Genomic DNA, 12,770 nt, shown 5'->3' with positions numbered 1-12,770 from the left:
TCACAGCAATCACTGCCAGAGCTGTTACAGGGCACATCTGAAACCAGACAGGTCTGCAGATCCTGTCAGCCTGCTGCGTTCTGGAGATGCTCTTCCTGCCAGAAGCAGAGCTGCTTCCTTGCTCCACATCCACTGATCCAGCCTCATCAATCACCAGGCTTCTGTCACCCACAGCATTTAAAGTCATGCTGAACACATGCCCTAGCAAGGGGAATGGATTGTCCCCTTATTTACTGTCAAGTCCTGAGCACCATTCATATACCAAATGTCTGATCAACTTCCATCAGAGATAGGATACTCTCCCAAACTTGGGGTCTAGACACTGCCTTCTTCTCACAAAGAGGGGCAGCCCTGGTGCTCGCAGGCCTTATCTGCTTTCTGTAGCTGAGAGGAAGGACATGTCAGCCATCTTTATCATCTGCTGAGGACCTAGATTCAGCTCGTAAAAATGACAAGAAATTTTCACTAGTATGATTATTCTTAAAAGAGCAAGTACTTTACACCAATAAGCCAGTTTTCACTGCTCAGGAGTCCAGTAAAATGGTATTTGTATTCTACAGAGATAAAATGTGTTCCCAGAATTTAAAACTAGTATTTAATTACAGGCATTCTTGCATTTAAGAAATTCAGACATGGTGACATTCAAACTGAGACAATTTTTTTGTATACGTATTGTATTTCTGGCCGAAACATCACCTCTCCTTTTAAGCACCCTTTTCAAACACTATGTCTCAGATATTTTTTTTAAACATCTGCTGTCACATCTATTTAGGAATTGCAGCTTTTTTTATCCCTCATTGCCATTCTTTCCACCTCACATAATTCATCTCTATAGTTCCACGATTCCTTCACAGTGACTGCTGTCTTGTTTTCATTTCTAGCTCTGCTGCCATGAGTCAGTTTCATACTCCAGACTAGAGACCAGCAAGCAATACTGTTCTACTTAAACGGTTTTTACCTGCTTACAAGGAAATTGTTTATGAGCATACTAGGGGGCATTTTCATGCAAGTTCACACTTTGCATCACAATAAACAGAAATTACCCTCTTCCTTCCAGTGTGTGACTCTGCAATCACTTTCAATGCTTTAGCGCCGACCTTCCCAGCCTGCCCACAGCCCTGTTATTACATAAGTATATATGTAGAAATAAACGTGTATTGGCAGACTTTGTGCCTGCCAAAATATTGGCAGAGTTTGCACCTGCCTAAAGCAGCCACCCTTCTCCAAATGTAAATCACTACATTCCATTAGAAAATGACCCCTATAATTGTATGTCTCTTTATTAATGCCTCATAGTGCCTCCTGTATTTCGCTTGCTGTAGATCTATCATCCTCACCTAGAATCTGCAATTACATTTGCCACTGTCTTCTAGGACAGATTTCAAAATTAAGCCTTTGGATTTTGTCTACAAAATACTTGTTTACTTGTGCAAAGAGACACTTCTGTAGAAAGACATGAGCAAATATTATCTGTCATATACATTTGATCTGTGTTAATACTTGCCTGTAGAAATGAAAGCATTACACTCAAAGCAGTTGAGCTAGAGTAGAAGGAGTAAAACTGAGTAGTTTATTACTAGTAATTAGTTTGTTACAGAGTAATTAGGTAATTCAGGTTTACATCAAAATAGATTTAGGAATTCTTTTTAATCTTTAATGAAACTGGAAACTGAAAGAGGTTTTGTGGTTGCAAATAAAAGAAAATAGATAAACACATATTTTCATAGATGCCATTATTCTCTTTCTTATTCCATAATCCTACTGCTAGACTAAGCCAACAAGGACCTTGCAAACTTCTGCATTTGTTTGGGAGATCCAGCCCCACAGGGCAGCACAAAGTGGTCTGAGTAGAGACATTTTTGTGCCATCCTTTTGGTATTTTTGTGCACTGGATAGATGGCTATTCATGAGTGTAGAAGCAGAAACAACAGTGTTCACCTGCAAGTCTTAACTGCCAGACCTCAAAGGCCCTCATGCACAAAAGGGAATAGGAAAAGGGAACATAGAAGGACTGCTTACAGCTGATTATTTGAGAATGCAGAGATGGGCTTTATTGATTTACTTTTGTGAATAAGCATAGACACACTTTTTATAATACGTGTTTTTTTTCATTAATGCCACATTTCACTTCCTAAATAAAATTTGTGGATATTTGAGTCAAAGAGAAAGTATTTTTTCCTTTTTCTGTTATGCAAAATGTGCTCATAAAGCACAATTCATAAAAATCCTGGTGAAGTTGAAAAAAAATTGCCAAAACAATTTTTTTGAAGTGGCTCTTCAAAGTAAGTAAAGAGTGCATACAGAGACTTAAAATTAATTATTTTAAACTAGCAGAAATATAGCAGCTCCACCTCTTGGAAAAACTGTCCCGTCAGTTATGTAGCATGTGCATGAGAAGGGCAGCAGGGCAAAAAACTCATCCAAACTAACATGTGTATTAGCTCGATGACAAATGAATTTGATGGCATTTAGCTTGTAGTGAATCCTCCTTTTCCCACATACCTAACATACATAGGAGACATGACACGCTGTATTTAACATGAAAGAATAACAGTGACTATAGGTCACTACAGGTGACTACAGATTGGCATGTTTTAAAGTATAAGCAATCCTTGAATGTCAGATTAAACTCCCAGAGATTGTCAGAAATTTCTAGCAAATACTATACCAGCCTCAAAATTTCAGGGCAATTCTGAAAGCAGCTTTAGGATCTGGGGTTCAAAGTGTTGTGTGTTTCCTTGAGCATTCAAATGCTGATACTGCACTGAAGCAGACATAGAAGCCTGGTCATGAGAAAGGCTGGAAATGTTCCTTTGGCTCCTCCAAAAGGGACAGCACTGGATGTTGCTGCTGTTTGGTGAGGATATGCACCCAGCTTTTGGAAAGGTGCCTTTTAAAGGGCCTCTCTGCACCTCTCTGTGGGGGTGGAGGTGGGATCCTGTTCCTGTTCTTATGAGAGTGTCTGATTTTTGTTTAGACATGTGACTTGGGTACTTTCTTGCTCAGTGACCGATAAATCATCTCAAATTTCATAAGCAGACAGTTGTAAAGGGACGAGATTGGTTGTTTCTTCCCTCAGTTACAGTACAGCTTGATTTTTAGGACCTGCTTTCTGAGATGGAATTCATCCAGGCTGGCAGAAAAGAAAATAACTTTTTCTTCCCTACTGTGTTTAAGCGAAGCATACCCAGATACATATGCCTTAGATTTAAGAGGTGAACACAATAGCTGATGGTATTTAAAGGAAAATATTATGCTCCCACCCCATTTGGAGAGAGTTTTCAATAGAACCATTTGTTAAGTGGTGGATTTGTGATCGTGTCCTGTCCTCTGTTGACACTTCTGATGAGCTGAAGCTCTGCACACTGGGGTTGCTACATGCTGGAATCCACATCCCCAGACTCCAGAGTGGGGATCAAGGGCCTAGAAACAAGGTACATGGAGGCACATGTAGATGTTGCCGCTCCACCCTTCAGAGAACATGACCTGCTGAATACTGGAATTCTGTTCTTGAAAAGACTTTTCATGGTCAAGTAGTGTGTAAGACTTCGATGACTTGTTGTTTCAACACTGTCACTTGCACTGCTGTTTCCTGAGACAGTACAGGAAGATGTTTTATTTAATGATCACAAATGGGAAAATGGATTCCTTCTACAAAAAACTTTCTACTCCAGAAGACAGGCTTTTTGAGACAGAAAAGGCTAGTTTGATTTAGACCAGCTTCAACACTGATAAATTTTCAATATTGGTAATATTTTATGAGAAAGAACATTCAGGTCATACTTTGTAACAGTAACAGCAGAGATTTCATAATTTAAATAGGAAGATCTTTTCCACATTGATCTTCTGAAAAGATAAATAATCTAAAATACTAGTCAGGGTGAAGAAACCATACTATTTATATATTTTGCATGTTTACATCGGACTACTCTAATGTAGAATATATTTTGAATGTGTGAAGAATAATATTTTTTTAATTTAAGAACAATAATTTTTAAAAAGTAGTTCTTCTGTTGAGAAATTGTCTGGTTATCCAAACTCTTTAAAGCAGTCTACTATGTTATATGTATTTTAAATATCACTTTGCTAATACAATAGCTACTAATCTCATACACTGGGTTGCAAAGATATTTTTTACCCATCTGGAAGGAATTAATCGTAATTCTGTAGAAATTCTATTTTCTGAATAGGGTAGAATTTAATGTAAAAGTTGTTGTGTTTTAACCCCAGCCAGCCAACAAGCCCCAGGCAGCTCCTTGCTCAGTCCCCCACCAGAGAGACTACGAAGAGAATGGGAAGGGTAAAAGCCAGAATACTCATGAGCTGAGATAAAGACAGTTTATTAGGGAAAACAAAAGCCATGCACTCAAGTGAAGCAAGATAATTATTTCACTGCTTCCCATGGGGAGGCAGGTGTTCAGCCATCGCCAGGAGAGCAGGGCCTCATCATGCGTAGTGCTTGCTTGGAAAGACAAATGAAATCGCTGCAAACATTCCCCCTTCCTCTTTCTTCCCCCCAGCTTTATGTCCTGAGCGTGATGTCACATGGTCTGGAAATCCCTTTGGTCAGTTTGGGTCACCTGTCCCAGCTGTGTCTCCTCCCAGCCTCTCATGCACTCCCAACTTCTCACCCGTGTGGCAGCACAAAGAGCAGAAAAGGCCTTGGCTCTGTGTAAGCTCTTTTGAGTAACAACAAAAACATCTCTGTGTTATCAGCCCTGTGTTCAGCACAAATCCAAACACAGCCACTGTGAAGAAAATTAACTCTTCCCTAGCTGAAAAATATTGAAATAAGGGATAAAGTAGAGAAGTGAGAAGAATTATACTTTAGGGAATGCCAATTTTATAAAATTTCCCATCAAGTTCTGGAATATCGCTTCAAATAGTTGTTTAGCTGTACAGTTTACCCAGCCAGGCCCAGCTTGAAGCAGAGGGTGTTTGAGTGACTCCATACTTTAATAAATGCTTCCCTGTCTTCTACCACCTCAGAAGTGCTTTCAAGTAACGTAAGTGTACTGTTTCCTCGGCAGCAGGGAAGGGTGAGAAGGAGGGGTAATGTGAAAGGTAGAGGAGGGGAGAAAATAAAGTACTGCAGACATAGCTAGCTAGGAAGGAAGGAGATGCTCTTCCCAAAGTCATTTCTCAAACCAGCCATTTCATAAATTAGAAAAACAAGCACATAAATACAATCAACAGTATATTGAGTAGGAAGTGTAACTGCAGGTAACATAAAATTGAACATTTGCTTTCATCTTTTCTCTGCTTCCATTTGTTCTGCAAGTGCATAAACTTTCCAGACTTGTTAAAGAGAGAATTTCTGTAAGCAGGACCACAATGTACATTGAAATTTGTGTGTACTATGAGCACATCCATAAAACTTTAGGTGTGATGATGACAGCACTAAACAAACAGACTTCTGCAACAGGAGATTTGAATATGCTCCAGAAATTGCAGACTTTCAGGGTATCAGGAATGCAGAAACAAATAAAAAATCCTCCAATAAACACAAGGAAGGAAGCTTACATTTTATATGTTTTGAATTGTGAGGGTTACTGGCTGGAAGAACCTACCATTACAGATTTGAAAGCATTCACACACACCTGATAAAAGCAATGTCCATCTTTCACATTTTACAGCCTAATAAGGGAACCTGTTATTAAGTAACCTTGAAGGAACTTTCCAAATAGAACAAAGAAAATACAAATCTATAGCAATTCTGTTCTTAAAGCTAAACAGAGCACTAAAGATTAAGTACCTACAAGGGAAAAAAAACCCCAACAACCTTATTTTTAAACATGGGCAAATTTAATTATTTAGAAGCAGTTGCTACACGAATCACAGATGACATATTTTACAGAGAGAAAAAGCATTGCTAACGTCCACCTCTGCAAGGTATAATCTTATATTTAGATGTAAGTGCTGTCTTACTGGATTTAACAGGTCAAAATTCTGCAAAAACATTCTACACAGTTAAAAGTAAATTCTTACACTTGATAATTCCATACATGCTAAAAGTCACTCTGCGCTCTTGCACAGGCTGAAATAGGAAAAACTATTTAAATGCATTAAATTAGCATTTCAGTAATTGTACTGAGTTATCTGTTACAAAACTGCAACAATTTGTGAGAATAATAAAAGGTAGTCTGATTAAACATAATTTAAGAGTCACCTGCTGAGCACCTGAATCAGCTGGCTAAAAAACGATTAATGCTGATGCATTTAGCTAGCTATGAAATTCTTTAAAGGTGGCAGTATCCCTTGATAATGAAAAAAAAAGCAAAGGAAAGAAAATAAGTCATTAGGTGTGAGTGACTTTCAAGTACCATAAAAATATCCAGAAAAAATGGAAAGTGAATTAAGTGAAGAAACACTTTTACCAGGTATTTTTTGGACCATATTCAATATTTTCAATATGTATAATAAAAATAAAAATTGCTTTTAGTAACAAAAAAAATAAACCCCCATCCCTCAATGCCCCTTAACTGGACAAAAGGCATGCAGCAATTCTAGATATCTCTTAAGCTACATCCCTATGAATGAAGATATCCCCAGCCTTGAAAACTTTCGCTACTGTTTTAGAACTGTTGTCAATCCAGTGTCCTTATGTGCCACATCCTACACATCCCAGATTACAAAAGGTTTTAAACTGGAGCAGATTTGCATTTCCATTGGTGGTGTTGCTGGAGAAGCAGAAGAAAGTGCAGAAATAGTCAAATTGTATAAAATCAAAAGTAGAAACAGCAAAGCACGCATCCTCCTAATACACAATTGTATTATCTGTATGGAGTCATAGTATTTTACTTGTCCCTTTAATGTGGAGTGTTCCCAAAAGGTCTAGGAAATAAGCACAGGTACAGCAGAGGCGGTATTCCAGTTAGGGTATAGAATTACATGACACCAGTCATTGCTGGGGTGAAAGTTAGGGTCTGGTGGGTAAAAACCCTGCCAGATGGTATGGAAAAGGTAATTTACACACGTGGTTCCTGCAGTTAGTTTCCATGCCCATCGTCTCAGCAGCTATACTGCAGTCATTTGGTATGGTCTCAAGAGCATTTTTATTGCTGTATAGATACCCTTGAATGATCTTGTATAACCCTATATTACCCTGGTGTTATTTCTGTTTTTATCGTGACTCTGCCTTCACTGAATGACACCTTTCAGTCTAATATTGAGCTCTGCAATGCCAGGTTGGTTGTTTTTTTTTTTTTTTTTGCCATTGGACAAGGCTTTTCCTTTGCTGACTTCTTAAAAACTCTAGGTGTTGTGCAGAATATGCTTTGAGAATGGAGTTTCCCTGGCTTTTCTTTTTTCTTTGTTTCACTTTCTTTTATTTACTGTATTTCTATATTTTTGACCTTATTATGAGTTCAGAATTTTCATTTATTTTTACAGGAGCTTGGCATTAGTAGGGGCAATAGGGTAACAGCCAAAGTAGCTTTCTAATATCTTTTATTGTTGTCTGTAGCTGTTGTATCTCCATTGTATGTTGCCATGTGAGCTTTTCAAATGACCAGCTGATCCACGCCACTTCAAATATTTCATAGTGGTTTTTATCCTCCCAAAAATCCAATTTTTCTTGTGTCTGTTGTGTTTCCAGTCCTGTTGTTAATACAGTTTAGCTCAATACTGCTTGGCAGTATTTATCTTGTTCTTGCAATTAGAGAGGTTAGGGAAAAAAAAAATCTCTTTTCCAAATATCCCCATTAATCATAATTATCAAGGGAGATCTGCAGTAACTGCTTCTCTCTTTATATTAAGGTGTGCATGCACATGCATGTAGACATACCCATGTAAAATCAACCTTTTTGGCACAGCAGATACAGGCCTTAAGACAATCAGTAAGAGCAGTTCCACTCAGTATATGATGAAAAGGCAGGAAAACCCCGAAGTTTTATCCCAAACAGATAATGTTTCTGTCATAGGTGTTCACCATTGCCATGTTAGCATGATTGAGCAGTTCTGAGCTGCCACACTAATTAATGTGTGGTATATGAAATAATGTAACAATTAAGTTTGCATGAAGAATAGATTTTTTTTTCATAAAACAAACACATCCATTCTTTAAAATTAACTTCAAAATTATTTAGCAATGGAAGATAGAACAAATAGCTAATTTCTGTTCTTTCTCATTAATCATGCCACAACAGGGAAGGTTTATTTAGCTCTGAAAATGAAAACTCTCCACAAGTCTTAGTTTATACCTTGAAACTGTGATAAAATATCCCAGACTGCTCAATGAGACTAAAGTGAAAACTGGCTTATCAGTTTTCCAGCAAGCTGTGTGATGAGTATGACCTCTTGTGTTAGACATGGGAATATTCATTTTTCTTTATTCACACAATGAACAAGACAGTAGACTAAAAGTCTAAAAGCTTGTAACAGCACTGTCCTTGCATTTCAACAAATAAACAGGATAGCAGAAGCAGAGGTATAACATTTGGGACTTGTGACTTGTATATATGAATTAGAAAACAAATGTGATCATTTCCTCACACAGATATCATATATTTCCCCACATAAAGATATCAGATATTTTAGTATAACAAGACCTTAAAAAGATTTTTTTTCTTCTTTTTCACAATTCTAATATAAGCTTCCATGATCAGAGTAGATTAAGTTACAGGACAGAGCCTTGGTGACTTCTAAATAAAACATGGATATTTACAAATTTCTTAAAAGGCTTTTCAAGGTAAACTAGGTCATGAGCATTTATATCCTGGTAAAATGAAAGCTTAAAAGAAAGTACCTTTAAGAAAAATTAAGGACACAGAATAAACAGAAAAGGAAAGATGGAACCTCGCCTATCTAATTTTTACCTAGTTCACAAAACATGTATTTTGAAACCATGGTTCAGCAAGACAGTAGAAGCCCAGGTTCCCTGGGATTTTAATTTCCAAAGATTCCTGAGATTCATGTGTATTTCAAAAAACAGGCAAAAATGGGACAAGCAAGAAAGAAGTACAGTCCATGTTTTTCCAAAGAAAATGGAATATCTGAAGCTGCACTAAATAGCCTGTTCATTCTTAAGAATAAAAGCACCATTTATCTTGGCTGTTGGTGTTCAGGGAAATTAGTGCAATCTTGAGCATCCAGATATACTTCCGTGTAACTTAAAAATGAAAGTATTTTATCATTTGTGGAATGAAGTGTGTGTAGATTTCCATTCAAAACTTGGTTGTAAGACATTTTTTTTTTATCACAAGACATTATGATTTTTTGTATCATATATATTCCCACTTTTGAGTGCTTTTCAAAATAACATGCTATGTAAAGATAACTGAATTTTGGTCTGTCTGTAAATAATTTATCTATACTGTAACACATGATATTTACCACATTAGTGAGGGTTGTTTCAATGTGTGGGTGATACATGTGCTTGCTTTAAAAGCTACATATTGATTAGGAATTAACTTTAAAATTTTATAACAGAGCATATTTTAAAACGTTGCTAATGACACTGCCTCACTCATCTTTCTAACCTACAACTCATGTAAGGATTTCAAAGGAAATTGAATGTCACAGGAGACACAGAAATTATAAGGATGCGGGCTTTTATCCTAGAAAGGCTTGGTGGATTTTGTCTTTAACATTGCCGAGAAATTAAAGATGTAAGGAAGTCTTCCATGGTATCAAATATTGTCTGGGGAAAAAAAAAAAAAAACAACAAAAAACCCCTCTCTTATAGTCTTGCCTAGTTGACAGCTGACAGGAATGACACAGCTGTAACAAGGTAAACCACTTCTCATTTTCATAATTCTTTCCTTAAATAATCTTTCCTTAAATAAATGCAGAAAGCAGACTTTACCTGATGCAGACATGTCTCTGCCTAACGGAGCTGCCAGAGCAGATTACTCAGTGGGGGCTTGAGAGGCAGAGAAAGGGGAAAAGGCAAAATGGCAGCGGAGAACCAACTTCAGGCAGTGCATGGCAGGGAGCCGGAGACGGAGGGGACCTACTCAGTGACACCGGCCCCGTTTCACGGTACAGCTCCTGCCGACCCGGCGGAGCAGGTCTGCAGCCCTCGAACCTCCCCCGGCTGCCGCTGGCCTCACGCCCCGGCTGCGCCTCTCCCTCCTTCGGCTGAGGGAAGAAGGAGCAGCCGGCAGAAGCCGCGCGTCCCCCCCACCCGTCCTTCGTGACAGGCCCGGGATGTGCCGGGAAGGGCTCCCCGCCCCGCGCCGCGGCCGCGGCCCCTTCCAGCCCTCCGCGGCCCGGGGCGGCGGGCGCGGAGAGAGCCCGACGCTGTGTTTTGCAGGGCGGCGGCGGCGGCGGCGCTGCTGGACAGCTCCGGAGCGCGACGCGGCGCCCATGTTCCGGAGACGGCGCAGATGTGAGTGGGGAGCCAGGGAGAGCCGCCGGGGAGAGCCGCGGCGGAGCCCCTTCGCCGACAGGCGGGGGAGATCCCGGGAGCGAGAGCGCTCCCCGCCCCCGGGAAGCCCCGGGTTTCCGCGGCGCGGGCGGGGCGGGCGGGGGGCGAGGGCAGCCCTCACCTGCGGGGGGCGGGAGGCGGGATCCCCGCGGGCGGGGGCCCCGCGCCCCCCACTGACGGCGCGGCCGCTCCGCCCCCGCCAGGTGACGTGATGCCCGTTGTTTTGGTGCGCCCGACCAATCGGACGCGGCGGCTGGATTCTACGGGAGCCGGGATGGGCCCGTCGTGGCGGCAGCAGGACGCTCCCCTGCCGACCGTCACGCATTGCGCAGGGTGCACCACCGCCCGGTCCTCCTGCGGCTTTAACGGCCCCGGCATGGACCCGCCGCGCCACTTCCCGGCGGGCTTCGGCCCCGAGCAGCAGCAGCAGCACCAGCAACAGCAACAGCAGCAGCAGCGCCCGCCGGCGCCGCCGCACTGCCAGCAGCACGGCCAGGACAAGCAGAGCCTCCAGCAGCAGCAGCAGCAGCAGCAAAGCCCGTGCCTCCAGTGCAACAACTGCGCCTACTACGGGGCTGCTGCGGCAGCCGCGGGGGATAACCTGCCCCTGCTGCTCCGCGCCTCCTCGCCGCTTTCGGGCGCCTTTCGGACGCACTCCTCGCCGCTGTCTTCCGCCGCCTCCTCCCGGCACGGCAGCCAGCTGAACGTCAGCGAGTTCACCCCGTCCAGCCATGCTGGCGCGTCCAGACAGCCTCACCAATATTCCCAGTACCACCAGTGCCATAGCCTGCAGCAGCAGCAGGCAGCCAGCCCCAGCAGCAGTGTCAGCAGCAGCAGCACTCACCATCATCATCACCATCACCATCACCACCACCATCACCAGCAGCAGCAACGCCGGGAGAGCAACCCCTTCACCGAAATAGCCATGAGCAGCTGCAGGTACAACGGCGGCGTCATGCGGCCGCTCAGCAACCTGAGCTCGTCCCGCAGGAACCTGCACGATCTGGACTCCGAGTCGCAGCCTCTCCAGGCGCCACTCGCCAGCCCCGCCGCCGCTGCCGCCGGCTCTGCCCCCGCCGCCGGCAGCCCCGCCGCCCCTGAGATCGTGGTCTCCAAGCCCGAACACAACAACTCCAACAACCTGGCGCTGTACAGCTCCGCCGGCCCCGGCCCCGGCCCCGGCCCCGGCACGGGAAGCTCCAACAACGGCGGGGGCAAGTCCAGCAAGAAGAAGAACCAGAACATCGGCTACAAGCTGGGACACCGCCGGGCTCTCTTCGAGAAGCGTAAGCGCCTGAGCGACTACGCGCTCATCTTCGGCATGTTCGGCATCGTCGTCATGGTCATCGAGACCGAACTCTCCTGGGGCGCCTACACCAAGGTATCAGCTCAGGCGGCAGCCGGTCCCGCCGCCCGCGGCCCCCTCCCCGTCCCCGTGCCGTGGTGTCCCCGCTGTCCGGTGCCGCCGGCCGCCTCCTCGGGCCGGGGTGGCGGTGCGGCGGAGCGGCCCGCGCGTGGGTTCTCTGAGGAACGGCGGTGTCTTTCTCTTGCAGGAGTCTCTGTATTCCCTCGCTCTGAAATGCCTTATTAGCCTCTCCACGATTATCCTGCTCGGGCTCATCATCGTGTACCACGCAAGAGAAATCCAGGTAACGTTTCCTTCTGTGGGTCAGGGAGCGTGGCTGGCTTAGGTGGGGGTGCGAGGCGGTTTGTCCAGGGGAGCTGTGCTGGTAAGTACTGGGCGCGTCCTGCCGCTTTAGAAAGCAAGCGTGGTCTCTGCAAGGCTGCCGAAGTTGGTGAATGGACCTCAGCCCCGGAGACGGGCACCAAACGACGGGCAGAGAGCAGCCAGGAAGCTTTGCCTGCTAGGGAATTCTGCCTGCTAGAGACTGTTGTGCTATAGGACTGCCTAGCCTTAAGGTTATAACCTGCTTTCTAGGTGATGTGCCTGTCGTCTCCTGCAGCAGATGTGCAGCAATAGTCTTTTATTTTTCAGTGACTAAATTTCATGTTGTGCGTTTTCTCTTGACAGTAAGGTTAATGGTCTTCTCTGTGCAAGGTATGTAATCCTCAGTGAGCTGTCTGAAATAGGAGTGTACTCTAGGAGAGTGTTTAAAAGGAGGGGGATGATTGATATTTGACTTGTTTTATTTAATGCTGTAGTGTCTAGGAATGTGACCAGAGAAAAGTGTTAGGAAGGATAGGGCTAAAGGTAATAGGAACATAATGGTCAAAACTATAGAATAAACCTCACAGGTACTGTCGCAGGTTCTGTCCAGGTGACTTAGTCCTAATTTCAGTTGCATTTTTTTCGACCAAGAAATTAAAATGCAGCATTTCAGCTCAACCAAAGGGTACAACAGACAGAATTCAAAGTTTTGAAGGGAAAAATAATCTTACT

At 43.4% G+C, this 12,770-nt stretch overlaps 1 protein-coding gene across 2 annotated transcripts in view; it reads left to right on the top strand.

Moving 5' to 3' along the window:
* The first annotated feature begins 10,580 nt into the window (after nt 1-10,580).
* Nucleotides 10,581-12,770, top strand: part of KCNN2 (potassium calcium-activated channel subfamily N member 2) — a 71,924-nt gene continuing 69,734 nt past the window's right edge. For both annotated transcript variants that reach the window (XM_064736152.1, XM_064736153.1), the window contains exons 1-2: nt 10,581-11,750; nt 11,923-12,018. In XM_064736152.1, the coding sequence (XP_064592222.1) occupies nt 10,581-11,750; nt 11,923-12,018 (1,266 nt within the window). The remainder of the gene's footprint in view (nt 11,751-11,922; nt 12,019-12,770) is intronic.

This window comes from Zonotrichia leucophrys, chromosome Z, assembly GCF_028769735.1.
Source record: "Zonotrichia leucophrys gambelii isolate GWCS_2022_RI chromosome Z, RI_Zleu_2.0, whole genome shotgun sequence".
Lineage (NCBI taxonomy): Eukaryota > Metazoa > Chordata > Aves > Passeriformes > Passerellidae > Zonotrichia > Zonotrichia leucophrys.
This window is presented reverse-complemented; position numbering and strand designations above follow the sequence as displayed.